The sequence below is a fragment of the Corvus kubaryi genome, unplaced genomic scaffold (genome assembly GCF_017639235.1).
Source record: "Corvus kubaryi isolate FWS band 111438036 unplaced genomic scaffold, C.kubaryi_AGA036_p1.0 68, whole genome shotgun sequence".
NCBI lineage: Eukaryota > Metazoa > Chordata > Aves > Passeriformes > Corvidae > Corvus > Corvus kubaryi.
This window is the reverse complement of record NW_024582056.1, coordinates 23,732,850-23,758,912: the sequence shown is the minus strand read 5'-3', so window position 1 is coordinate 23,758,912 and position 26,063 is coordinate 23,732,850. Positions and strand designations below refer to the sequence as shown.

The following is a 26,063-nucleotide window of genomic DNA, read 5'->3' as shown; positions in this document are numbered from 1 at the left end:
GGGCTGTTGCTTGTCCAAGTTGAAACCACGCTAGAAAAGTTTGCGGAGAACTATCTCCCGTGGGAAGGATCCCACGGCACAGAAGAAACTCTTCTCCTTAAAGAAAGACTCTTAAGAAATGAAATACTGACCAAAACCCCATGTTTGCTTCTTTGTGCGGTTGATGGAAAGAGGGAGGTACTGGGAGAAGAAAGGTGCTCTGAGAGTCTGCTTTAGTTCTCATTAGCCTTTTTACTTCTGTCAATAATAAATCTGTCAATAATAAATTCTGTCAATAATAAATCTTCTTCAGACTCTTTAAGTTTTGAACTTGTTTTGCCTTGAACTTTTTTCCTCAATAATCCTTATTTCAGTTCAAGAAAATGAAGTTTCAATTCCCCCTCCTCTGCTCAGCTATAGCAGAGGAAAATAAGTGAATAATTTTTCATGGTGCTTGGTGCTTAACCAGCGTCAAACCGCCATATGGATGAATACAAATCAAAACATACCTGCTAAATAGGGAGAGAGGCCAGGCAGGGAAAAGAAGAGTCAATGAGACTACCCACCATACAACTGCTTTCCATATTAAATCAAATGTACCAAAAAGCACATTGGAACTGAAATGTATTATAAAAGCAATTGCAAAAAGAAGGGAAGAAAAACCAAAACAATTGAAAGGGCATTTGGAAGAAAAATACTGTGATTACTCACCTGTGCTACAAAGACTTCAGAATATACAGCTGCCATTAGCTTCCCACTATAGTAAGCCAACTGCAGTGAAGAGCAATGATTCCAGAAGGGCAGTGTTAAAATTAAAAACAATTGCTCAGATAATACAAACCAACAGTTCCGGCTTGTATCAATGGAAGATCACATTAAATGCCCAAAAATATGAATAAATTGCTCATTGAAGACATTTTCCCTTCAAAAATACCTCTTAAAAATTTTTTTAAAAAATTCAAGAACACAGAATACAGAAGCATTTAGGTACCCAGCAGACATCTGGCAAAACAAGGATAAATGGCAGAATTAACATTTACATGTAGTTCTATTAGATGACAACTCCACTGTTGGAATAATCTCATGAAAGCCCTTTCATTAAAGCACTCTTTCACACTGATTCCTTTTCAATGCAATTTAAACTCATCATGTTAAATGAGCACTATTATAATAGCACTAAAATAAACATAAGTACTGTTTTTATGCTTGCCTACCATGTAAATCACCCTTTAAAAAAATCCTACCATTCTGTCTATTGCAGAGTACTTAAACATACACATTTAGAAGTTGGTAGGGGCTGCTCTATTTTTAATTGGATGAGTTGGTACCTGAAGCACACAAATACAAGTAAAATCTTTGACTTAAAAGTGTTTCTACTTCAGCTCACAGAAATTGTCTTACTACTTGTATAAATGATAAAATTACAACAAACACATTGTTCTGTCTTCAGTATGTAATACAAAATTATTAAAAGCAGCTGCAAGAAATCCTGAGGCTTTAAAGGAAAAATGTGCTGGAAGGCTTAGTGTCACGACCAGTTGCCACATGACCAGATTTCGACTGGTGCCTCCATCTTTCCCCTTTGTTCTAATAATTGTCTTTTATACAGCAAGAATCTTTTACGGTAGAGTGCTGCATGCAACTCACCCGACCACCTTTTGCACCAGGTGTGTAAAAGGGGACTTAGAAGATTAGATGAAGATGTTAACCCAAAGCATGAGTTTTTAGAACAGATGCTTTCTTTCATGGAATGGGCCAGTGCAGTTTACCTAATGTAAACCCTTTCCTCTGTGGAAGTTCAGTGTACATCCTTACTTATACAAAGAAAGGAAGATGTGAGTTGAAGAAATGGAAGCTTGATTTAAGGCATTTGTAACTTACCAGATTTGATCATACAGGTGGCACCTACTGAATTTGCTTCTGTTGTGCAAGTTAAAAGCAACTGTCAGCTGAAATCAAAGGAGTGGCATAATACTAATTCAAGTTTACATCCATCTAAGGCCTATTTCAGGATCCAGAAAGATTATGGTCAGTGAAGATACAGGAGAAAAGTTCTGCAACAGTTCCGTCCATTTTTTAAGATCTTGGAACAGTTTGCTTGGGTTTGCTGAATACACATATTGTTTATGAACAACAGAAGTAAGTCAGCAATAACCTGAGGAAACTGTTCTGCCTTGTAACACCTTTTAGGTTGACAATGCTGCTAAAGGCTTACTCTCATCCTCATCAATTCAGTTAGTAAACTTTCAGGCTACTAGATGAGCCTGTCAGGGGTAGGGAGAGCATACTCTCTTGTTTCATTTCCAACAATGACACCAGAATTTTCTATAAAATATTCAGTTGTATAAAATAATCAAATATTTTAGAAATTGAAATTGTTTATTAAAGTAAGTACTTTATTATTTTAAAACCCCCTAAAACCAGAAACATTGGAAATACAATAAAAATTCAGCTAGAATGAACAGTGACAGATCTTTTACCATTTGATGGCTGCTGGGTGCTCATTGACTTTAGTAGATTCATAGCAGGGCAGAGAACATACTTGCACATTTCAAAGGAACAATGTAGCCAGAATAATTCTACATTTTTGTTTACAGGTTTAGCAGTAAGGCTAATCACCAAGAAGACTTTGGGACTGAGCTACCATTTCCTTGCTAAAGCTGGTATCTCAAAGACTAAATTTGGGCAAAAAAAAAAAAAAATCTAGATTGGCCACTTGTCTGTGCAGATCAATTTCAGTGTCTGTTGTTCTGCCATTCATCACACCGAGTCCACGTGTTAAAACCTTTATATCACTTCAAGGGATCCCTGTCCCCATCAGCAGTCAGTAAGAAAGGAGACAAAATGCAGCTGATTGTTCTTGTAAGTCTGGCTAACGACCAAACACAGAAACATTTCCTCTGCTTCTTTAGGCAAGGTTAACAAGGTGAACTAGACCTGTATCAGCCTCAGCTTAAGGTCTTTGAAATTTACATTAAGAAACAACTCTCTGGCTGTAGTATCTATCTCCTGCTGCCTCTATAGCACAGAAGACAAGTGCTTACATATGAACATTGTTTGCACAAACCAATTAATATATGTAAACAAATAAAGAAAAGAGAGAATTTATTTTTAAGGAAATCACTAGCATAGGAACAGCAGAGCAGTCAACAACATAACTGTCCTTACTAGGTAATGACACTGGACTCACAATACCATGTAATTTTTTTTTTTTTTTTTAATACAGGGAGTGGAAGATGTGATTCTAAAGTTACTCTAAGGAACTGGAAAGATCAGGCACATATATTCAATTTTTAAATGAATCCACATTGTTAGATAAACAGTATCAGATATGCATTGTTTCCAGAATAACTGAATGTTACATACATTCAGTAAGAACAGACATAAGCTCAGGTTGGCTGATAATTGGGACACTTATTCATAGACCAGTATGTGAGGCAAGTATCTAGGCTCAAATCAGACAGAAGGTTAGAACATGGGAAAACAGAACAAACAGGAATTTGAAAAAATGTCATAAATAGATTTTACACATTACTTTCTTAACAAATGCCTTGACTGACATTTTTCAGATATGACTTCCCATCTACCCTTTGAATCCTTCACTAAAATATATTTAAGTGAAGTTTTTCTGGAAGAAGTGTTTAACAAAATGCATTTAATAAAACCTGTCATTTACCAATAACACTCTGACAAACCTGGAGGGAACAGCACACATGCTGTTTTATTACTAAGCATAAAAGTCAATGTTCTCAAAACCAGTCTAGCTTATGTAACATAAGGCATCTTCACAGTATGGCTCTCAAAAGAAGCAATTCCTTAACCATAGTAACAAGTGTCTATAAGGAGAAATCTTCCTAAAAATAATTTCAATATACCCAGTATCAGAAACAGACTAACCATGGGATGTTCAACAGAGAAGAAAAACTCATTTATATCAATATGTCTCTTTGATTCCCCCAATTGCCTATTAAAAAAAATTAGGCAATTGCACTTGTTACTGGAAAACTTGCAGGAACAGTCTTGCTTGTTGTTGTCAATCTTAAGCATCAAATGTTTATTGTGGTTTTTGTTGTGGGAGGGTGGTTTGGTTTGGTTTTTCAAGCAAGGAAATTAGTGACCTAATTAAGTCAGTAGTTTGTTCCATACCAGCTATTTACCTTTTTGGTGCTTACATAAAGCACCAAACTGACTGTAATATATTCCTTGGTTTCTTCCAACCATACAAACTCAACACAGACTTTACCCTCTGAATCTACATAGTCTGCAGTATAGACATGACCCATGTAGTCATAAAGGCCGGATGCCTTGGAAGACAATTCCATGTAGACTGGAGCACTAAAACACCAGAAGGGCTTTCCAGTTCCATCCAGGAGAGTCAGATCCATCACAAAGCAGTCCTACAAACACAAGCAGAAGAGATTACTTCCCTATGTCATGGCACAGATCTGTCCCTGATTTTAGAAGAAATATTAAGAGTTCAGAGAGTTTTATATGAAGGCTAAAAACTCAAAATGTAAGTGATAGTGCTTCACTGCCTACTGCAACAAATACTTACCTAGAAGTTTCCTAAAGAAATCAAAATTGCAAACTACAGACATCAAAGGCTGTGCTACAGAAGGTACCACTGCCAACCCAAATCAGAACATTATTTCTTAAACATTTTGAAACCCTTAACGTGTTTTTCTCAATTATTACTTTACCATTCAAATAATAATAGTCTTTTCAATATGAGAAAGCAACCTAAATTCAAACTCAGCTGCTAAACTTGGGTGAACGCAGCAATGTTTGCAAAGATACTCAGGGACCACCCAAGGCAGTGCACACACAATTACCCTTCCATGCCAGCTGTACATTGCACTTTTTGAATGGCTCACAGCTTCAGTTCCCAGAAAGGTAATATTAATAATCCTCATGTAATTCTTCCTTTTACAGATTCTTGAAAATATTTCTTTACAAGATTACACAACTACGTAATTTTAAAATGTTAATGCCAATTCTCGGGTCTTTGCAAAATGATTGTTTTGCATATCCCTCAAAACCATAGGAGTTGTGTGTCATTGTTAGTATCAGCTGTTACTTATTCTCTTGAGTTCTGAATCACTAAATGAATCAAATTATCTTAATTATGTTGTATCTATACTCCAAAAGCATAAACAAACCAACACCACATACTCCATGCCAAAAAAATTCATTTGAAATGTTTTATTTCTCTGTACTACATAGCTGTGCTTCTGTTGCTCTAACATAGCTTTCACTATTACTTTACTTCAATCAAACAATACAAGAGCAGATGGCACAAACATGAGGCAATATGATACATACAGTCTCCCTAAGCTTTTTACAGTAGACTATGCTGAAAATAAAAAATTCAAACCAAACCTAATGATGATATAATAAACTTACATGAGCTACAAAATCACTGGAAACAAGAAAGAATCACTGTTTTTTGGTCTGACAACTTGCACATATAAGGCCAATTATGAAAAGTAAAGCAAGGTGGTGTTGAGTGGCGGGATGGTGGGGGTCTTCCCATGCATTTCTGTCCTGGTTCTGGCCAGGACAGGGTTAATTTTTGCAGTAGCCAGGAGGGAGCATGGCTAAAACATGGAGTTTGTTCTATACCACAGTCACCTCATTTCCAGGGGTGGGGAAAGGCATGGTCAGGTTGGGCTCCACAGTGAGCATTTGCATGTGAATCACTCACCTCTCTCATACATTCTTGTTATTAATATTGTTGTGGCTACTCTCAATTTTCTTATCTCATTGCTGTTTCCAGTAAACTGTTCTTATCTTAACCTGTGATCTTTACCTTTCGTGCCTCCAGTTCACCTCTCCAGCCCAGCAAAGGGGAGAGGAAAGGGGGAGCAAGCCAGCAGAGCGTGATTTGGAGTGGTTACAGTGAGAACACTAAATTGGAGAATACCATTCCTAAGCCATGACTATTTCTAACTATATCTACTTCAGCAATTAAATTTTTTTATTAAAAAAACCCAGAAGTGCCAAGAAGCTTTTGGGTTTTTTGGTTTTCCTTAGAGTATTAAACAAAATTCAAATAAATTCAAAGTAGTGGAATGTCCTGCTTCTGTGGCTGATGTCATTTGGCCTTCACATGTTTTAAGAATTTTAGAGTCTTATGTTAAAAACCACACTGAATTCAAGCCACAGCTATGTGTTGACATGTTCAGTCTGTCACCACAAAAGTAGGAGTTTAAAAAAATTTATATTCTTTATTGTCCTAGAAATAAATATTCAGTATAACTTATGCTGTAAGCACAAAGGAGAGAGACTAAAACTAAAAAACTGAAGACTAGAGCCATAGCTCTCTGCTTCCTCTGACAGATAACTTCCCAAATTCTTATGTGCTACTCATGATTATTTTCATGGAAAAAGAAATATCTGCCAAGCAGCTGTTAATCCTATAGAGTCATAGAATGGTCTGGGTTGGAAAGGACTTTTAAATGTCGTCTGATTCCAACTCTCCAGTCTCACCATGCTCAGCATGGAGAATTTTTTACTTTTTTTTTTTCTGATGTCCAATTTAAATTTACCCTTTTTCAGTTTAAAAACATTATCCCTTGTTTCATCACTACAAGCTTTAGTAAAAAAGTCTCTCCCATTTATGTTATCAAACAGTATTCCATCCCACATTTATACAGGATTGGCAGAAACAACAGTTCTATTAATTTTGAGGGGTTTTTTTCAAAAGAAGTGCCAAAATTGAAATCAAGTGTTGAACTAGTTAATTTTTCAGTAGTGCTTAAATAACATTTACCAGAATTTTTGGGACTTCTGAAATATTCATGAAAAATCTAGAGAACTACTCTGAAACTTTGTTTGAAATAGTTCTTTTAGGAATTTTATCCAATAGAATGTGTGAGCACTCCTCTAAAATACAAGGAGTTAATCCAGGTGACCGACGTACCTGACCCCGAGCTAGGTGCTGACTGTAGTTTCTGCCTGTGCCCACTGGCATTTTAACATTCCCCAGCAGTTCCTGCATATACAGCACAGAACTGCAGCGTATTTCCCCATAGGTTCAAGGCTTATTGCTCACCAAAAAACCCAACCAACCAACAAAACAAAAACAAAAAAAACCCCAAAAACGAACCCACAAAACAACAACAAAAAAACCCCCTCACACCGAACCAAAAAAAACCCTCACAAAAAGTACATCTGCAGTACATTTTTTTTGTCCAGCATTTCCAAGCAGGGCTGGTTGGTCACAGCATCTTTGCTGAATGGAAAGCACTGGAGTAGTAACACACGCATAATGAGTGTATCATGCAATCCAGATGCTATGAGAGAAAAGAAAAAACTTTTTTCCTCAAAATGCACATATTTTTTGGAATATTGGAAGAGAGGTTTTTGTCTAGTTACAGACACCTTCTACAAATCAAAAGATTGTTTAAAATTTAGCATATTTAGGATGCACAAACACAATTCTGTTTTGAGATAAGCATTTCCAGAAACAAAAACTATTTCTGACCTTTACATTGCCTTTAAACGCATCTGTTTCCCAGCATATGCCAAGTGTCCCAATAATAGGAAAGTGCTTCCTATTATCCTTTAAGCTTACAACTGAGAGCCTCAGGTATCCATTTTCAATGTCACCTGAAAATACAAACAATATACAACATTATAGCAGTGTAAATCAAATTCAGCCCAAGTACACTGTAAATGTTTTCTTATCTTCTCTCCATGCCTTTTTCTTCCCACTCACCAATAAGAAACCTTGACATACACCAACAGCTAGATATCAAGCACACTATAGAGGAATTGAGTTGCAGTTTTGAGCTTTGATTCTGTGATGCACAATAGAAACAGCAGCTAAAAAATTATTTTGTATTTTTTAGTATAAAAATAGGAATGCCACCTAAAGAACTTACACAAGGATGCAAGAAGTAAATTCCACATTCAGCATTTCAATTTCATGCCCCCAGTGCCTCCATCACTGCCCATTCCCCAGAAGTCAAGCTCAACACTAACACACAAAATAAATGATGAGATATCTATCTCCCCCAACCTTTTTCTTTCAAATTATTTAAATCTCTCAGCTCTAACTGGAAACTCAAATAACCCAATACAAAGGGTATACAGTAACTATTCCTCCTTGGAAAGGATATTGCATCATTTTAAATTGACATGCAGTATGCTTTGATTTGAATCAAGTTTTTAAATTATGGATTTGTTCATTTTTAAAATAGCTTTCCAAGGGCTCAGGTTTTTTTTTTTTTTCCACAGAATTATTATTATTTATGGGGGGTTTTTTTATTACTATATATAACCATATTTCTTCAGTATCTCTCCTCTGAGAAGAGATCAGCGCTTTTTTTAATTGTTCTTTTTTCCCTTGCTATCAGAGAAGGAAAATTAACCAGGGAGTCCAACAGTCTAATTATAACCTGGGGTACATCATAATGAACTGACTACAAAGAAAAGTGAAAATAAAAGCATCACATCATGACACAAGCAGATTTCTTAGTAAGACATCCCTTAAACAAGTTTCCTTGAACAAGAGATACTCTCTCAAAACAAAAGCACTAGAGACCTCAATACAAAAAAAGAAAGTATCTAGCACTTGAAGGAGACACATAGGAAGGGAGAGAAGGAATGCCAGGAACATAATGCTTGTCAGGATCCAGGAGCAGGCCCTGGATGGTAAGGTAAGAAGTGAAGGGGCTTGCAGAGGTTTAAGATGCAAGTGACAGAAGTGAAAAAAGACCAAAAAAGTGCTTTGCCTGTGATTCTCCTTCAGTCAAGCTCAAGTAGCAGCACGAGGCTACAGACAGAAGAAGCAACATCAGAAAAGCTGGCAGTGAGTTAAATGGCTGCAGCCTGCATGCAGTGGCAGCAAAACCTCTGCTTGAAGCAGACAGCTGAAGGCAGTGATGGAGAAAGAAAGCCCACATTTTACCACAGAAGCCAGAAACTTCTCTGAATTGGCACTGTAGGGCCAAGCAACTCCCAAGATACAGCTGGCCACAAACCAATACTGGAAAGGCATCACTCACCAGTGGGGAGTCCAAAGAATACTTACTCTGGGGAGGAAGCAGCCCAACACATGACAGAACAGCTGCAGGTTTTTCAATACAGACACTGGAATAGGAGTGTGAATACAGTGAAACCAACATGACTATGCCCAGGACATATTTTGTAGGAAATATTTTGTATGGTTGAAAGAAAATGCAATCCTCCACACCGTGATACCCACTGTCCTTGCAGTGAAATCCAAAAGAAATCAGTGAGGAAAATGTAAGCAGAATTAATTTCCACGATCCATCTCCAAGGAGAAAAAGGCCGTTGATACCTGCCCAAATGGTTCCGTTCCAAAACCTCAGTAAATCAAATTAAATGACAAAATTTCATTCCAGGTAAAAATATCTTAGCTAAATAGTTTACTGACTAAGCACCCAAAAGTCCACATTTACAGCTGAGCTTTTATACAAGAGACTTGAAAACATCAGCCAACAAGCATTTTTTCCAAAGGACTATTTGGTTGTCCACAATTCCAATCTGAATGGCAGTGGCTATTTCTCTTACTCATTCAAGCCAAATAAAGTTTGAACAGAATAAAAACTGATTGAAAAAGCATTCTGCTAATAAATTAATGAACCCCAGGACATCACTACTATTGCATGGCATTAATACCACTGCTAGATAGATCAGCTGGCTAAGGTGTGTTGCAGTTACTTCTTAACTTTAGCAAGAATGGAAATAGGCAACAGATCAGGAATCTGAAGGCTAATTATTCATGGGTTAGTTAATCCAGTCTTTATGTATTTTTTTTAAATATAAAAGCTCCATTGCAGTCCTCACATTCAGATGGAAGGAAAAGTCTGCCTAGAAAAGAACAAGAAGCTGAAGGCTAAGTACTGAAATCTCCCCTTCCTCACCCCAGTCAGATGAGAAAATGAAATTAAAGGGCAGAACAAGCTACATTAAACATACCAAGAAAAACACAGAGGACACAAACTGGACAGGGCTTTCTTCAGCCGGATCTAGACTTTGTTTCATTGTTCCCTTATAATCTCTCTAGTCCTTGGTTTATGCAAGACACTTAGAGCAGCAAAGCAGCAGAGTTAAGTTATAGGGAACAAATATTTCCAAATAAAGGTAATACCAACAAAGAGAACATACATCATGTAGACAAACCTCAGGGGAAGGAAACAAATAGACCAATAGTTCCAAAGCACTTATTTTAGCTAAAAGCCAAGGAAGTTTGTTTTGCTAACCAAGCCTTTGTTGCAAGTTGTAATTTGATTAGTATTTTCAGAGGAAAATCTGTGGTTAACACTAATTCTGGTGCCAACAACAAGCCTAACCCCCACTGAAATGGTTATTTAAACTTGCAAAGCATTCTTCAAGGTCATGCAAAACATTTCAAATGCCTGATACGAAATTTTACAAACAAATCTTAAAAGCTCTCTAAATACACAAAAATCACCCCTTACATTCTGCAAGCACAACACTTCAATTTACATCAACAAGAAATGACATTGAAAAGCCAAAGCTTAAACTACCATGTTGTAGTGCTAGCAAGGCCTGACAGAGGATTTTTCCTGTGACACTTTCCTTTCTCATAAGAAAGCAGTTAGAGAAATCCAGCTTCTCACAGCTTCTCTGTGAAAGTTTTCGTTCTCATGAGAACTGGATGGACAACAGTTTGTGAGAATGTAAACCATTTCTGCACCTGCAGGTTGTTGTGAGAACACTAGAATTGTTTTCAGTCTTGTGAGAATAATATGTGGAAATGGGTGTCTTACTGCTCAGCCTGTCACCTTCAGAGGTGGTGGGTGAATAAGCCAATCATGTAATTTCTCTTTTGCGAACCATGTTATAAAGGTTATGGGTGATTAAACGAGGTCGCTTCGGCCATACCTTGCAACCTGGACTTGTGTCGTGATTCGCCGTTCTCTGAGGAGTAACAGCGACACCATGTGGCTACAAAGCTATGCTTAAAAAGTTGAAAACCTAGGTAAATACATTTCAAGAATGTTTATTAAGAAGCTAGATTGACGGCTTCTGGGAGTCATATGAAAAGCCTTTCAAAACTTCTTGAAGACAAGGAAATTTTTCTAAATATTTTCAATTCAGTTACAAAGTATTTAGCATATTCACCCCACAGTATCTGTCAGTAAGACCATATTACCAATTCTGCTTACATGAAAGGGAGCATAAAATAAAATGCTAAAACCCAACCAAAACCGTGGCAAAACAGCTAGTTACTGTAATGCTAATATTAAAAACAGAAAAAAAATCTGAAGCTGTATACACTCCATCTGCTTGGTTCAATGAAGTGTGATATAACCTTTTTTAATTTAATATTAAGAATTCTGCAAAAATAATTGAAAAAGAGTAGCAAAATTAATCCCAATATTAATAGACACTAACAAAAAGCAGACAAAAATTAAACTTGAGCAAATAAAACAGTTATTCCACAGAATACAAATGGGCATTCTCTGGTAACCTAGGAATATCTAGAGCTTCCTAATGAAAACGAGTAAATAAATAAAACAACAGTATAATAGCTGACAACTGATCTGTGTTTCAAGTTGTGGAAATTCCCATGGGCATTTCACATCCATAATTTAAAATAAAACTGGATTGGGTAGAGAATGTAAAGAAATAGTAAGACTTCTTAGTATGTTGCAGACCTCCATGCTTCAGAGTCCTCCCAGAGGATGAGACAAAGAGTTTTATTAGAATGGAGCCTAAAAACAAAGCACAAACCATCAAACACAACCAGCTTGGACAAAGCTGGGCACATTCAGCAATACCATGTTCACCAAAAAGAGCAAATTGAACAACAAATTACAATGAAAAATGTGACAGCAGACAGCCATAAGCTGCCTCACTACACCATTTTTGGAGGAAGTCAAGCATTTTCCAAGAGGAATTACTGTGCAAGCACATGGAAGGGACTAGATGACAAATGAGGTTATTGCCTGCAGAACCATGTCTTCAGCTGTCTGATGTCCTGTGAGACCAGAATGTGGTGGCTGTCATACTGCTGAAGGTCACAAAAACAAAGCAATTCAGAAAACACTTGTGAGCATAAAACAGATTCTGTAACTTGCAAAGTGAGATGGCATCACAACTGTAGCTCAGGGACATTTGCAACAATTTGCATAAACATCAGCTTAATCTTTTGTGGAAGTAGCTTCCAAGAAGGAAAAAAGTGATACCAAGAAAGAAAGTGTGCTACATAATACTTCTTGTGCAACTGTATTGCTAAGAGCGTAATATTTTAATTTTAGAAAACAAAACACGATACTCAGCTAAGCGAGAAAAAACAAAACCCAACACAATCCCAAAAACCCAACCCTCTGGCCGATTTTGAGAAGATTTTTTTTTTGAGAATATAAAGAGGACTTCCTGTATTGCACAACACTTCAGGTAAGGTTTCTTGCTACAAGCATAGACTTTCACTGAAGTTTTAGCCTTAGAACTATTCCTTTAATTCAAGCTTAGAGCTTTTCTGGAATCTGAAAAAATGTATATTTCAGGTTCAAGGACTACAACACTCCACACTGCACAAGGATGCAGTTTAAATGATAGTTCTTGGAATCACCAAATACAAATGAGATAAACCAAATCACGGGGAAATTCTGTAGCCCTGTAAAAGCACTCACGCCTGGCAACAGCGCCCTCTACTGACTAAAACCAATATTTTCTGAAATCAACAGAACGCTCAGGACTGCCGGTATTAAAAAAAATAGTGGGAGCAATAATTAATTTACAGTACTTAATTTTAAATTAAATAAATTAAAGTGCTTAATTTTAATATTTTAATCTGTCTCTGCTTACAGAAAGACAGCTTTGTAGCTGTAGGAAGTTATGCTGAAGTTATGTCAAAGGAGAAATCACCCATATATTTTCCGAAACCCCAGTACATTTATGAATTTGGACTGTATGAGAACAACAGGGATGGTAAATCATGTCTCATGGAAAGAAGTGCTGAGAAAAGAATGAAGCAGCAATTAAAAACAATGACAAAACATTGTGTTTACCACACAATGAAAGGATGTCAGAACAGGCAACCTAAGCTCACCGAAATAAAAACTGTAACTCTTAAAGTTCAGAGTAACTTCTACAAATCTATTTATGTATTGAGTCTGTCTGTGCACCCAAAGTATACTTGAGGAGAATTCTACAGAAACAAGCCTCCAAAATGTATGAGGACAAACTGTGTCTCCTTTATAAAATACAAGTGAAAGAAACATCGACCTGCACCAAGAGCAGTGCCACTGCATTACTAATGCAGCACGGAACTAAAAGAAAAGACCCTGACAATCTGCAGAATTTGTGTCCCAGGCCTGACACTGTGTCAATGTAACAGTGGGCAGACTTCCTACAGAGCAGGCTTAGGACACCACACAAAGCACCATGCAGATAGAAAGAAACCACACAATGAACAAAAAGCTTACTCTTAAAATTCCATTTCAGTTTCTCCCCTTAAAACAGAGAAACTGGATACAAGAAGGAAAGACATAACAGCAGGGATCATTTTTAAAACACACATTATTGTTCCATCAACTTTACCTTTTCTGCAGAAGAGGCCCTTGAATGATCCACACAGGTACATGCAGCTTCTGCCATGCAGATCAAGATGCAGGCTGTAGTCATGCAGTCCATATTCTGGGTCAATATCATCCAGCAAAGGTTTATTAGGTGGAGGAGCATATTGACTTTAAAAAAAAAAAAAAAAATTCAGCAAATTTAGCAGAGACTTAATAGAGAGAGATATAATACATAGCCTTACACTGAGACGGTCATCTTAAGACAGTTTTGAAATCAAACATCTCTAGTTCATCATGCTTCTTTTAAGCTAATACAGTGTCTAATACTGCTGATCAGCTGTTCAGCCTAGCCAAAAGCAGAAAATATGGCAGTCAACTTTAAAAGGTACATCTGCTAAACTTCAAAACATGGACTTCTCTACGAAAAAGAAAAAAGCATCAGCTTAATTACAAATCTAAAAGCCCACTAGCTAGAGACTTCTCTTAAATAGCAAATATTGAAATAATTTTGTCTGTGCCTAACTAAATAAGAAACTATTGCACACAAATGACCTGAAGAGACCAAGTGCCAGAGGCAACTGAGCAACTTCTACATAGGATCCAATTTGATACTAAGGGAGATGCTGTTAAATCTTACCTTCTATGTGAGAAGAGCCACACTAAGTTATAGTGCGCATTTAAGACTACTGGTAGATACAGCAGTATCTAACCAGAAAGCTGAGGGGGATATAAATTCCCCAAATACTGTTCTAAAGCTAAAAAACTCCATTTTTTAAAACAGTTTACAGTGTATAAATAGGTATTATATTATACACTGCAATATACACATATACAAACACTTCACAGGAAGCCCAGCTACTTTCTCAATAGGACTAAAAGATAAGGTACCTCACCAGTTTACCAGAATTTCCCCCCCCACCCTTACACAGCCAAAGATTACTTCCCTACTTCCTGAAATGTCTCTCTCTTTTCTTTCGCTGTTTCAGACAGGAAGAGGAAATAAAAAGACTGCTTGTGAAAAGGGAGAAAGTATGGGCAGTGTATTACTAACTTTCTCAATACAGCAAGTACTAGTACACTTATATAAGTAAATTATCTCCTTAATAGCATAAAAATGGCAATATTTTAGTATGAAAATGCTTCTGAAGTTTTGTATATAGTTGCTGTAACTGTTGCTTATATTAAACAAGAATAGATAATTACTGCCTAAATAAAAACCTCTTACAAGCAGCCAATTTTAACTGTTAAACTCAAAGCTTTATTCAAAAGGTTATCTTTATTACCCACAAAGGAAAACCAAACTTACACAGTAGCAGAGCCCAAAATGCTTCTCTCAAGAAGTTGATTATAATGAAGACTCGCCATAACAAAAGCAATTTCATTTTTCTCCTGAAAAGTTAATTAAAGTAGATGTATTTTCATCTGGAAATTCTTTTTTTCACAAGGTCTTTCTGAGCATTAAAATTCATGGATAAATGCTGCTGCTTATTACTCTGCCAATTACTGTAATAATGTTAGTAATGGCTTTTTTTAACACTTGGACTCCTAAAACCTTTACTCTTTTCACAAGAGTACAGAATATATATATAAAAGATTACAGCATTTCTATATTATGGGGAAGAGAAGGAAACTAGCTATGCCAAGGCAAAAATTATGCGAGCAATCCAAGAATTGTACTTTCCTAGCTTCTACTTACCACTTTAAAATAGATACCTAAACAGAATCAAACGGCACTTACTCCCAACTACTGAAGCATCAGGTTTATATTCATATGCAAGGAACTATTTCCAAAGAGGGCTAACATCAGTGAGGAATACAGAATTATTCAATAGAAATGGTGAATTTCTAAGTAAAAATCTTGTCTTCACCAGATTATTTACTCCTGGGAAAACATTAAAAACATAACCTTCTGCAGATGCGTATATAGTCAAAGAAAACATCAATGTGAAAACTAAATAGAGACAGAGGTATGTATTTACTTCAAGAACACAGAATGCTAGGATGTCAGCTTTTTTTCTTTAAATGCATTTTTTAAATCCTACATTTACGAACACCTAAGTCAATAGGAAAATTATCCACTGCCAGAAGTCTATTACTCTCCTTAAATGTGGGCGACTACTGTGCTCGTCTCTCTGGGTTACCAGAAAATGACATTCGCTCTTCAAACTTTTGGCTTTTTAACTACTCCTGTATTTTTGTAGTGCAAAATTACAGCTATAAAAGATATAACTAGGGCGATTTATCAATCACATAATTTCTCAGTCTTTCTCTATCCAAATACCAGGAGGCCCACGTAACCTGCCCTTGGTTTCTGTTACACAGCTACATGCAAAAAAACAGGATGTGTGGCATTTAGAATTATTACACCCACTGACAGTTAACTACCTCGTATTACTCTGCCTACACAGAGAATAAGAACTGCTGTTCAGAAAAGCAAGTAGGGAAAATATACTAGAGTGAGGCACTCAGTTCTTAACAACTATGTGGAACTTAGTTATAATTGAACCATTTCCAGGTGCTGAAAGAGTTCTCTTTCCAAGCTTTGGAGGGGCCAATGCATAAGCAAGACCACAGAGCCAACAATACAGGGACACCAGTCTACAAAACTTCTGAAGATGCAAGAGAAAAGGCTGTTCATTTAGCAGAGTTTTTCACAGATTGAAACAACCTGTAACAGGTTCATGCAGGTCAGGCAGTCTCAAGTTTTCTAGGAAACAAACTTTCACTCTTACCTTTAAGTAAGAGTGAAATGAATAGTCCTTCTGTGGTTTTAAACATTGCCTCTGGTGATTGTGCATATTTGAGGCAGCATGTTTGCAGCTGGAAATTAGACACAACTTTGAGGAATTGTTCACAGGCTCCCTAAGGAAAGTTCCTCGCCAGTGCCAAATAGCCCGAGCCTACGTCAATAACATGGCTGAGGGGAGGAAGAAAGGGTTCTGAATTCAGAGCAAGAGCAGAACACCTGAGACAGGCTTCCATAGCACCCACCCCTACGTACCTACAGGCAGACACTGTCCTAGTGCATTCCGTGCAAAGATGCAGATTCCTTTTGCATAGAAATCTACTTCAGATGCTCAGCACTGCCCTCTAAGGACATTCATCTCTACGCCCACCCTAGCGAAGCAAGCTGGTTAAGACTCTTAATACCAAGAATTCAATACCCCCAAAAGGTCACGATTTACAGCATTCCTACTGCTGGAGCAGGATACAGCTACCTGGTGATGTAGATTAAAACTAAGCTGCTATTTGGGAACTCATCACTCTGAGTGATGTGGACAGGACATGGTATGAATCAGAGGAAGAAGCACTTCTCAAACCATTCTGTTTAAAGTTCCTCTAGGATATCAAACTTGGGCATGTGAAGAACTGCAAAACAAATAAAATTGAATAAAGTATCTAATATAGAATGATACATAACTGATCTTCTAATTAAAAGTAGATTTTTTTCTTTTTTAAGTATATACACTCCTGTGACAGCTCTTTAGGATACAATAAATCATCCACTTACTGTTCCTACATGAGTTTTGTGGTTACTAGTTTAGACAAGATCTTTCAAAATCCAAAGGGAAAAAAAAAAGGAAGATAAAAAAAAATACTCCTCAAATCCCAAACTACCGGGCAAAAAAAAAATCTTTTCCTTCAAGTGATAATAAAATACTGAAATAAAAGGTTATCTTACCTTCCAAATTCCTACTAACAGTCCTGGACTCAGACTGAAGAGCTGGACAAGCTCATCAGCACCAACTGCTACACTACTTTCAGTCAGGTTAGCAACATGGTATTCAGCAATCAAGGAAAATCGACGAGGTCTTTGAAAAGAAGATACAGAATGCAGTGAAAAGGCTATGTCTCCTTGTCCATGTAGAAGTTCAGCCTAATTTCATTTTTAACTCTGGAGTCTGACCAGCAGCACATAATGAAAATGGTTTTGAAAGCATTTGGCATGCAGAGCCATAAACTATACATTTGAACAACTACAGTGTACTAGCAGGATCTCAACCCCTAACAAGAAAAGAAATAAAATGGTTCTAATACACTCTTGGAAAAAAGAAGAACTTACGTGCTTGCCCAATTTTTCAAAATACAACAGAATTACTCTGTAATTTGATTTTGATACTATATTGGTACTAGATGGAACCACTGAATATATGTCAGTGTGAAGCAAGCTACTAAGGTGAATTTTTCCTCCCCGGAAGCAAAATTCAAAGGAAAGGATCAAATTGTACACATAATAAATTAAAAGTTTGTGTTACAGGAAGCTTTCCTTTTTTAGATTTTTTTTTTCTATAATTTCCCTATAATTAAAGCCATTTAGCTCCAAAACACTTTTTATTAAAAAGTTCACAGACATTCTTATTAACTAGTGATGCATCAAAAAAAAAAAAAAAAAAAAAGAGCAGAAAGTAGAGTTCGCATTACCTATTCAGAATGAAGAAAGAAGTCTTTCTAAAACCCTTTTCAGACTTAGGCTCTTATTATATTCAAAACAGGTCCTAGATTTCCACATAGCATTGTAGATACAAAAATGCTGCTAGCAAGGATTTTCTTGCTGTTTTCTAAGTCCATGAGAGACTTTTCTCTCTCACAGAAGAGGTAGCAGAGTTATGCAAACAACCAGACACCTGCAGCCTTGAGAAGTCTTGTTTATGGTACAGTAGAAAAATATTTTGATAATGGATGTTTAGGATTTTAGCCAATCACCCCAAGGGGTGGCTGATCCTTTGCCCAATTAGACTATGAAGAAAAAAGTCTATAAAAGAGTTTGTAAAATAACTCAATAAATCAATCTTGCTGCACAATTCCTGCCTGCTGGATCTTCTCTCCTCTTCCCTACAGCTGCGGGACACGGTAAAATACCCTAGGGTTGCAGTAATACAGCATCACTGTAGTATCACCTACAACTACACACTGAACACTGCTGGGGATGGGGCATCCACAACCTCCCCGGACAGCCTGTTCCAGTGTCTCATCACCGTCACAGTAAAAAATTTCTTCCTAATTAACATCAATCCTTTCCATCTTTAAGTCAGTCAGGCTTGTCCCTGCACTACTGCCTTATAGTCTTAACACTGACATACTGAAATTGGTGAAACCACTGCCTTCATCTATATTCACAATCTTTAAAAACTTGCAATTCTGTGAAATAAATACACCAACTGCCTGCAAGCTTTCCTTTTTATTTTCTACATTTGAACCATCATCTTGGTAAAACAATTACACTTCCTACATAATTTGACTGCAAGACTTGTTCAGCTAACTTTATACAAAAGGCTTCTCTTGATTTATTTCTTTTTTAAGCAAATACTATGCTTCTGGTTGAAGAACCAGGTGCTTTGTAGGTGAACAATTCTCTCTTTTCAGAGCTCCATGGCTAGGGGCTTTGTGTAAGGAGCATGTGGCTGACAGTGCACCTATTATACACATAGGCCCAGATGTGTGCAAAACTCCCTGACAGCAACCAAATACCTCAAATAGACACTTTTCATTTAAATATCTTCTCAGAATATAATGACAAAAAACACTGTATACATTTAAGTTAAAAAGCAACAGATATGCTGTGGACTGATGTTTTTATATACAGGTACTGAAAATTGCACACATAGTTAAACATCAAGTTCCCTAAATTCACATACATACCTACCAGTCAGAAAATAAATTTTAACATTACTTGATTGTAACCACAGAAATACTGATGAACCTTTCCAAGCTAAATTTCTCACAATAAATTCTCCTAGATTTACGTGTTCCTTTCATGCTCATTTGTGTCTATGCCTTAAATTCAGCTATCCAAGTCAGGACCTATCAGTTTGCATATCACATGCCAATAGCTAAATTAACCTATGAATTAATGTCATAGCTTGCTGGATTATACTATTTCTTGCTAAAAAGCTCTACCAATGAGGAGAAGAACACAAGAAGAAATGCTACAGGGAGGCTTTCTAGCAAAGAGTTAACTTGTTGAGTCAAACCAATGTCAGATAGCTCCTACAGATACATTATCAACCAATTACACCCAAAAAATCCTCAAAAACCCTGTATTAAAACTTACCCATTCTTGTTAGGAGGGCTGCTTTGGTAAGGAAGCAATGGTGTAACTCCAAACAGTTTCAGGGTTGACAGGACATCTAAGGACGGCCAGTGTGTACCATACCAAAGTATGGTAACAGATGTGTCCTTAAATGATAGGTTTGGCTTCTCTATTACATGTTCTTTTCCATTTTTGTCCTTTAGAACAATTATCCAACTCAAGCCAGAGACTCTGTTATTTAGGAATTAAGAGGGGAGAGGGGCGTTTAAAAAAAAGTTCCCAAAGTGACAGAACTTAAACTATGCTTTCAACAGAATTTTTAAATTTCTACTAACTTCTACTTATGTTCCTCAGTTTCAGTCATTTACTGATTATCGTCGTATCTTCCAATTATGATGTACATTTTATACCTCTATTTCTATACCCCCCCAGCCATTAATATTTTGTACATTGTCCTCAAGTAAATCTCTTTATGACAAGGCATTGCTTACTTCATAGCTTCTTTGTTTTTACATGGAAGACCAGTATAAGGATCTAGAAGTTTAACGAGCCGCATTACTCTGGTTTTGAAGGCAGACGTTTGTTTGAAGATGTATTCTTTCTTCCAGTACCCAGGCTTTTTATCATGTAGAGCAGCACAGCCCAAAGAAACAGTTTCTGTTTGTTTAGACTTCATTTTCCAAATTGTCCATTTTGGTTGCAAAGAACTGGAATAGAGTTTCAGCCAAATTCCACTGAAAACAGAATAAAGAGGAAGAATAGTCACTTTATTTTTTATACGTACATCTCAGCTACCACTGAGCATAATGTTAGCAAAAAAAAGTCTTGCCTGTCTTCCTAAAAATACAGGATCCAGGATGAAACTCAGCAACAGCATAGCCACAGTCAGCAACATAAGTGAAAACCGATGAAGGTTAAGCAGAAAATTTTGAAAATTCAACCCCAAAACAATGATGCATCCTTCTCACAGAAAATCAGCTAGTGGAAAAAGCATTTTAATACTTCTTATTCAACAAAAATAACCTGTATGCTTCAAGTTTCTCACACAAATCCAGCTGAAAGTGGGGTGGAGAAGGACCATCAGAATCACCTTTGTTTGGTGGTACCAATGTCATGTCAATCCCTTCTGCATTCTCTCTGGAAAAGCTCAGAGAAGACATGACTTTCTGAAGACAAAGAAATACATGACCATAACGATGGTTTCATCTCTTTCATGCCAGGAAAACTATGAGCTCACACTTCAGCCCCTCACACAGCAGTATCTCTAGGACAGTTCACAGAATATTGAGTACAGGAACCTACAAGAATTCATACAATAACCTGTGAATACAGGTTGCCAATAAGTTTTCTAATTTTAAAGTGCTAGACACACAGTCTACATAACTGCACTAAGGAAAATGAATAGCAAGAGCAACAAATTCTTAAGAGACATTTTCTACCATTTATCAGCAAGATTACCTTTACCAGTCCTCACTTATCCTCAGGCAAACTTACAGTGGCGTATTTTGTATTGCATTTTCCCCCCTCCTTAAAGCACTCAAGGACTAAATCCATCCCACACTGCCTCCTACCCATCAAAACCATTCTCAATTCATCAGCTGCTGAGAATAAGTCCCCACATGCTGAGAGCCAGGCTCTGGTTATTGATGCAAACATACGCAGCAATTTTGCAAAAACCTTCCAGCTCCTGCTCTGCAGATACATCCAGAATTCCCCACTGCCATTTTTTGAGACAGAAGTGCTTGAAACACATAGACCAATAAGCTACCATGACTGATAAAGGTGGGTTCCCAGTCAACATGAGTTTCCAACCTTCCTTTCCCCAAAAGCAGGGTGGGAGGGGTAACATGAAGAACAATCCCATAACTAAAACAAAGATTTAAGATACTTCTATTTAAAGACAATAAGAGGCAGCCAAGTTATAGATAGCATAAAACATTTCTGATGGAGGGGGGAATTTTTTTTTTAACTCCAAAGCAGTTTAGAATTGTCTGGTGATGAAAACAAAGAAGAGATGTCCTTAACATTACATCATCAGGGGAAATTGAGCTGTGTATCATCCAATTGGTCTTAATCAGCCTAAAAGGTCCAATAAAATAATCTCCTATAAAAGTCTAGAAACCGCTTCCCAAGAGAGCCATCCTTTCTTCAATGGAGAGAGATACTCCGCATCTTACTGTATGATACGGAAAAGACAGGGCTTAGTAGTAGGCATTTCCTGCATTTTGAACTCAGGCAATTTAGTTGACTGAAGACAGACTAATCACAAATACCTACCATCCTCATCCTCACTCTCAGTTACATATTGCTCCTTCCTTTCCCAAACAGTATTGTGCAAGCAAAGAATTTAGTTCAAGAAACTCAAAAATTCAGTTAGGGCAGGTAGACAGAGGAGAAAATGAAGGAGGACTTGGAATCACAAGTGTTTAGGAAGGTATCACTGCCCCTTCATCCTCAACTTCTGAAGAATTCAGGGCAGATAAATCAAAAAGGCATCCAACAGAGAAGCACAAGTTTGCCTCTTTCACAGCAGAATACACACCCTTCTTGTCTCAAATTGTTAATATCCATCTCAAGGCCTCTTACTGGACATTACTACAACAAGCCAAACAAACCTTTTACTGCTAACTCAAATGTCAGAATCAGACACATCATCATCAGTCATCACTTGACCACAATGGCAAAAAGACCTTCCCCTGTGCTCTCACTTCCTCTGGTGATCAGAATCCTTTTGCAGGCAGACCATGTATGTGAACTTCCCACACTGCATGATAGGAAGGCTGGAATACCCCATGCTGGTGCAAGGAGGATGCAGAAAGGGGGGGTCATAAACATTTTCTTGTCTTCAACAGTTATATTGAAGACATCAGTGCCAAGAACCGTTCAAGTGCAGACATTATTTAAACAGCTTGAAGACAAATCACTGCATTAGGCACCACAGACATATCACAATGAAAGACTGATGGTCTTGTTGCACCAAGGACAGCACCCTGTACATCCAGGACAGCAGAAATATCCTAAAATAAATATTCTGTCTAAAAAGCAAGGTCAGATTTGTCATAGAAATCTGCATGGACTTCAATTAAAACTTCTGTTCATTCATTGCAAGACTCAGGGTCTTAAGACGGTCCATGGAAATCCATCAGAAAGAAATGACCTGGTCCCACTGAACCAGTCAGGACCTAGATAAGGGAAATATCTCTTCCCCAAGTCCCATTTGTGCACACACTAATATCTGTTGAGATTAGAAAATGGAAACAGACATCATTGAGATGGAGATGGATGAATCATCTTCCCCTGGACAGCCACAGTGATTTTATCCTGTCTTACCATCCTGAAGTGGAAAATGCGTACTAAGATAGGTAATTTGTGTCAACTATGCAATTTTTATCTACCCTTACCTGCTGACAGCCTCAAAACCTAAATCTGGATTACAGATCTCCCCTTTAAATTCATCAGTTCTAAAGGTATCAATGCAAATGTAAACCAATTAATTCACTGTAAAGGGAGAAACGGATTCATACCAGGTGCAGCAACTTCCTATTGAGGAAGACATTTTCTCATTCAAATAACACTAATGCAGTAAAATCCCAGAAAAAAAAGGATACCCAGATCCTAGTTATCACATACCAACCTGGTTCTCTCCTCTTTACCCTTTCAAAAAATTATCAGGGTAATTTCCTTTCCAATAGGTAGGAGCAATTTGTGAACTCTGTATAAGCAATCCTTATAAAAAAAAGGTCCCAGTATTTATGTTTGTCTCTTTTGTTCTCATTTAGACATCACCAAAACTTGACAAATAGAGCAACAGATAAAAACCACCAGTGAATCATTTGATTGAATCAATCCCTCTACAAAAACCTGATGAAAGAACTAAGTAAGTAGGACTTCAAAATTGTGAAAGCTATGACAATTCCATAAAGCTACTGGCAACACACCACTAAGGATCACCTGAACTGAAAAGTTTGTGCAGGTGCATGTAAATACAAACAAATATATGCAAATTTTGAAACAAAAATGTGCTAATAGCAACATTTCAAATCACTGGATTTAGTTTTTGTCTCATAACTCCCATTAAACAACAGGGTCTGCACAGCTTGAATTCTATGCAACATGGACTGTGGGCTACTCAGTGCAATTTCAGCAGAGTAACTGCCCACAGGTACACACATCAGTGCTCTGGCATCAGAGAAATGAAATTAAAAAAACTCATAGCTCAGGTACACAAAACTGCAGCATGGCTGAGACCTTCCCTCTTCCTTACTTGTCATTGGCCAGCTCATAGAAGCGCTTATTCACGCAACCAACAGACAACAGGGACACAGCATCCAAATAGGAAAATATCTTCAGCAGCATTTCTGATGGCATGCTGGAAAAGAGAAAGAGGAATACTGTTAGATTTGTCTGCAAACTCCAGAAGTTACAATGGCAGAGAATTTTAATTTCAAACCAGAGAAAAACAGAAGAGGTGGAAACCAGCAGGTTGTAAATAGATGAATCAAAAATCACCTGAAGAGTTAAACTGCAGAATTTGGGCTCTAATTTCACTTTCTGGTATGTGGCATTTGCCTAAAACAATTCATCACAACTTATTCAAGCGGCACAGCATAATCACATGAAAAGTTAAAGGTTTGCATTTTCATTAAGCTTTGTTAACTTTAACTATGCTTGACATGAAAATACCTCACTTAGCTTAAGTTTCTTACTGCTTGTACCATGATTTTAACATTTATTCCATAACCACCAGCATCTGCAAAACTGCAGATACATTCACTCTCCCTCTTGACTGCAGTATCAGGTCTCAGGATGCAGCAGGACAGAAATGTCCTGTCTACCTCATCATAATCTTCAAACTGTATGTGCTCAGGGGTCTTGTGCAGTTCTCATTTATGTCAACAGAAAGATGTGAACTTCAAAGTAAGAGCCAAATGGCATCTTGAAAACATTAATGTCTCTGTGCATCTGGAAAGCTGCCTGAAATGCAGGTGCCAGTCTAAGCGTGACAAGCAGAACATACCCTGGAGATGAGCCAACATGATTTTTCCATTAACAAACAGGAACCTCATACCATTCAAGCAGTACCTCATAACTACACAGAGTTTAAAATACATACATTTTATACTCTAATTTTCTTGAGCATTGAGTATGGCCACATCAAAATCACCACTGAAAATACAAGGTGCCGTGAAAGTCAACGCCCCAGCTGTGCCTCTTGTCATTTTACTACTGGGTTATTTGCAACACTTGTTGATTTATAACACTATTTCAGAAACAGAGAGCTTTAAAGGGTAGCATGATAATGCCAATACCTCAATGTTTGTATTAAACTCAGAATCTTAGTTGCATTAACATAGAGGCAACATGCCAAAACTTTCTGCATGCCAAAACTTGCACTGTTATTATGTGAAATAACTCGTGCACTGTAAGCCCAAAGCAGTTAGTGCACTCATTCCAGAGATAATTTAGAAGTGATACCTCAAAAAGCTCCAAATTAACTAAAATAACACGCTTGATCCAGAATTTTCAACAACGGTTTTTACAACAGTATTCTTCCTTCCTTGAAGGAAGCTGAAAGGATTTTTTTTTTTCTTTTTTCTCTCACCATTCACACCAGTCTAACAGCATAAAGGTACTGAACCGGCTGTCCAATGCAAAACAGAGCAATCATTACACAGGAAGCTATCAAATGTATAAAACAAAGAAAACTAATTACTTTTTCAGGAAACATATTCTTAGGTGGTGTTTTTTTTTTTTTTTTTTGTAAAAATGTAACTAATTTTTAAAAAGAAAACAACTCCCAATTATATTGAAAGTGCCCTTTCACTATCAAACAGGAAGGGAAACATTTACCTTGCAGCAAATATGCTGCAGCCACTTATTCCTCCCCCCTCATCCCAATCCACCATTCTCAGCCTCTCCATACACTAAGATACACTTGATGACAACCAATAACCAAGAGAAACATATGAAGTTTAATTCAGAACTGGCTTTCACTGAAGTAATAAAATCACAATTTTTATTATCAAGGAACAACACTGCCCACAACTTGCAAAGGAGTTGCTGAAGGCTTTGCCTGACTTGGAAAACCTACACATTTCTTATGAACTTAGAAAAGAACACAAAGGAGAACCATGCCAGAAAACATTAGAAGGTGAACACAGGATCCCAAAATAGACCAGGAGATCGAATCTTTTTAACTCAGAACATTTGACATAGAAATCTCCAAGGTATGAATATAACCACTGCAAGCAGTCAAAAGATGGCTTAGAGTCTGCAGGGGGTCTTCCACTCTTACTCCTAACATAAAGACATACTCACCTCTCAATGCACACATTTGGTTTCGTTTTTATGGGAGGTGTCAAATACAGACTTTTAATTCCAGCATTTACAGTTTCAGAACATTGCCCAGGCCTGGCAGCAAGGGTCCTTAACCTACTTGTAAGAAGGAAAAGCTGTTCAGAGTCACATATTCACAAAATGAAGAAATACACATATTGTACACACCTAGACACAACATTTCAACCAAGGCAAGA

General features: G+C 37.2%; 1 protein-coding gene across 3 annotated transcripts in view; it reads right to left on the bottom strand.

Annotated features, from left to right (window-relative positions):
• Positions 1–264: 264 nt before the first annotated feature.
• FBXO15 (F-box protein 15) overlaps positions 265–26,063 on the bottom strand; it is a 29,554-nt gene continuing 3,755 nt past the window's right edge. For 2 of the 3 annotated variants that reach the window (XM_042048824.1, XM_042048825.1), the window contains exons 2-10: positions 25,849–25,962; positions 23,795–23,899; positions 20,022–20,264; positions 19,552–19,761; positions 17,182–17,311; positions 14,806–14,888; positions 13,522–13,667; positions 7,466–7,590; positions 265–4,376 (exon numbers count right to left, since the gene is read on the bottom strand). In XM_042048824.1, coding sequence (XP_041904758.1) covers positions 4,107–4,376; positions 7,466–7,590; positions 13,522–13,667; positions 14,806–14,888; positions 17,182–17,311; positions 19,552–19,761; positions 20,022–20,264; positions 23,795–23,899; positions 25,849–25,962 — 1,426 coding nt within the window. In that variant the 3' untranslated portion in view covers positions 265–4,106. Of the gene's footprint in view, positions 4,377–7,465; positions 7,591–13,521; positions 13,668–14,805; positions 14,889–17,181; positions 17,312–19,551; positions 19,762–20,021; positions 20,265–23,794; positions 23,900–25,848; positions 25,966–26,063 lie in introns of all 3 variants that reach the window. The other variant, XM_042048823.1, reaches the window with a different exon arrangement.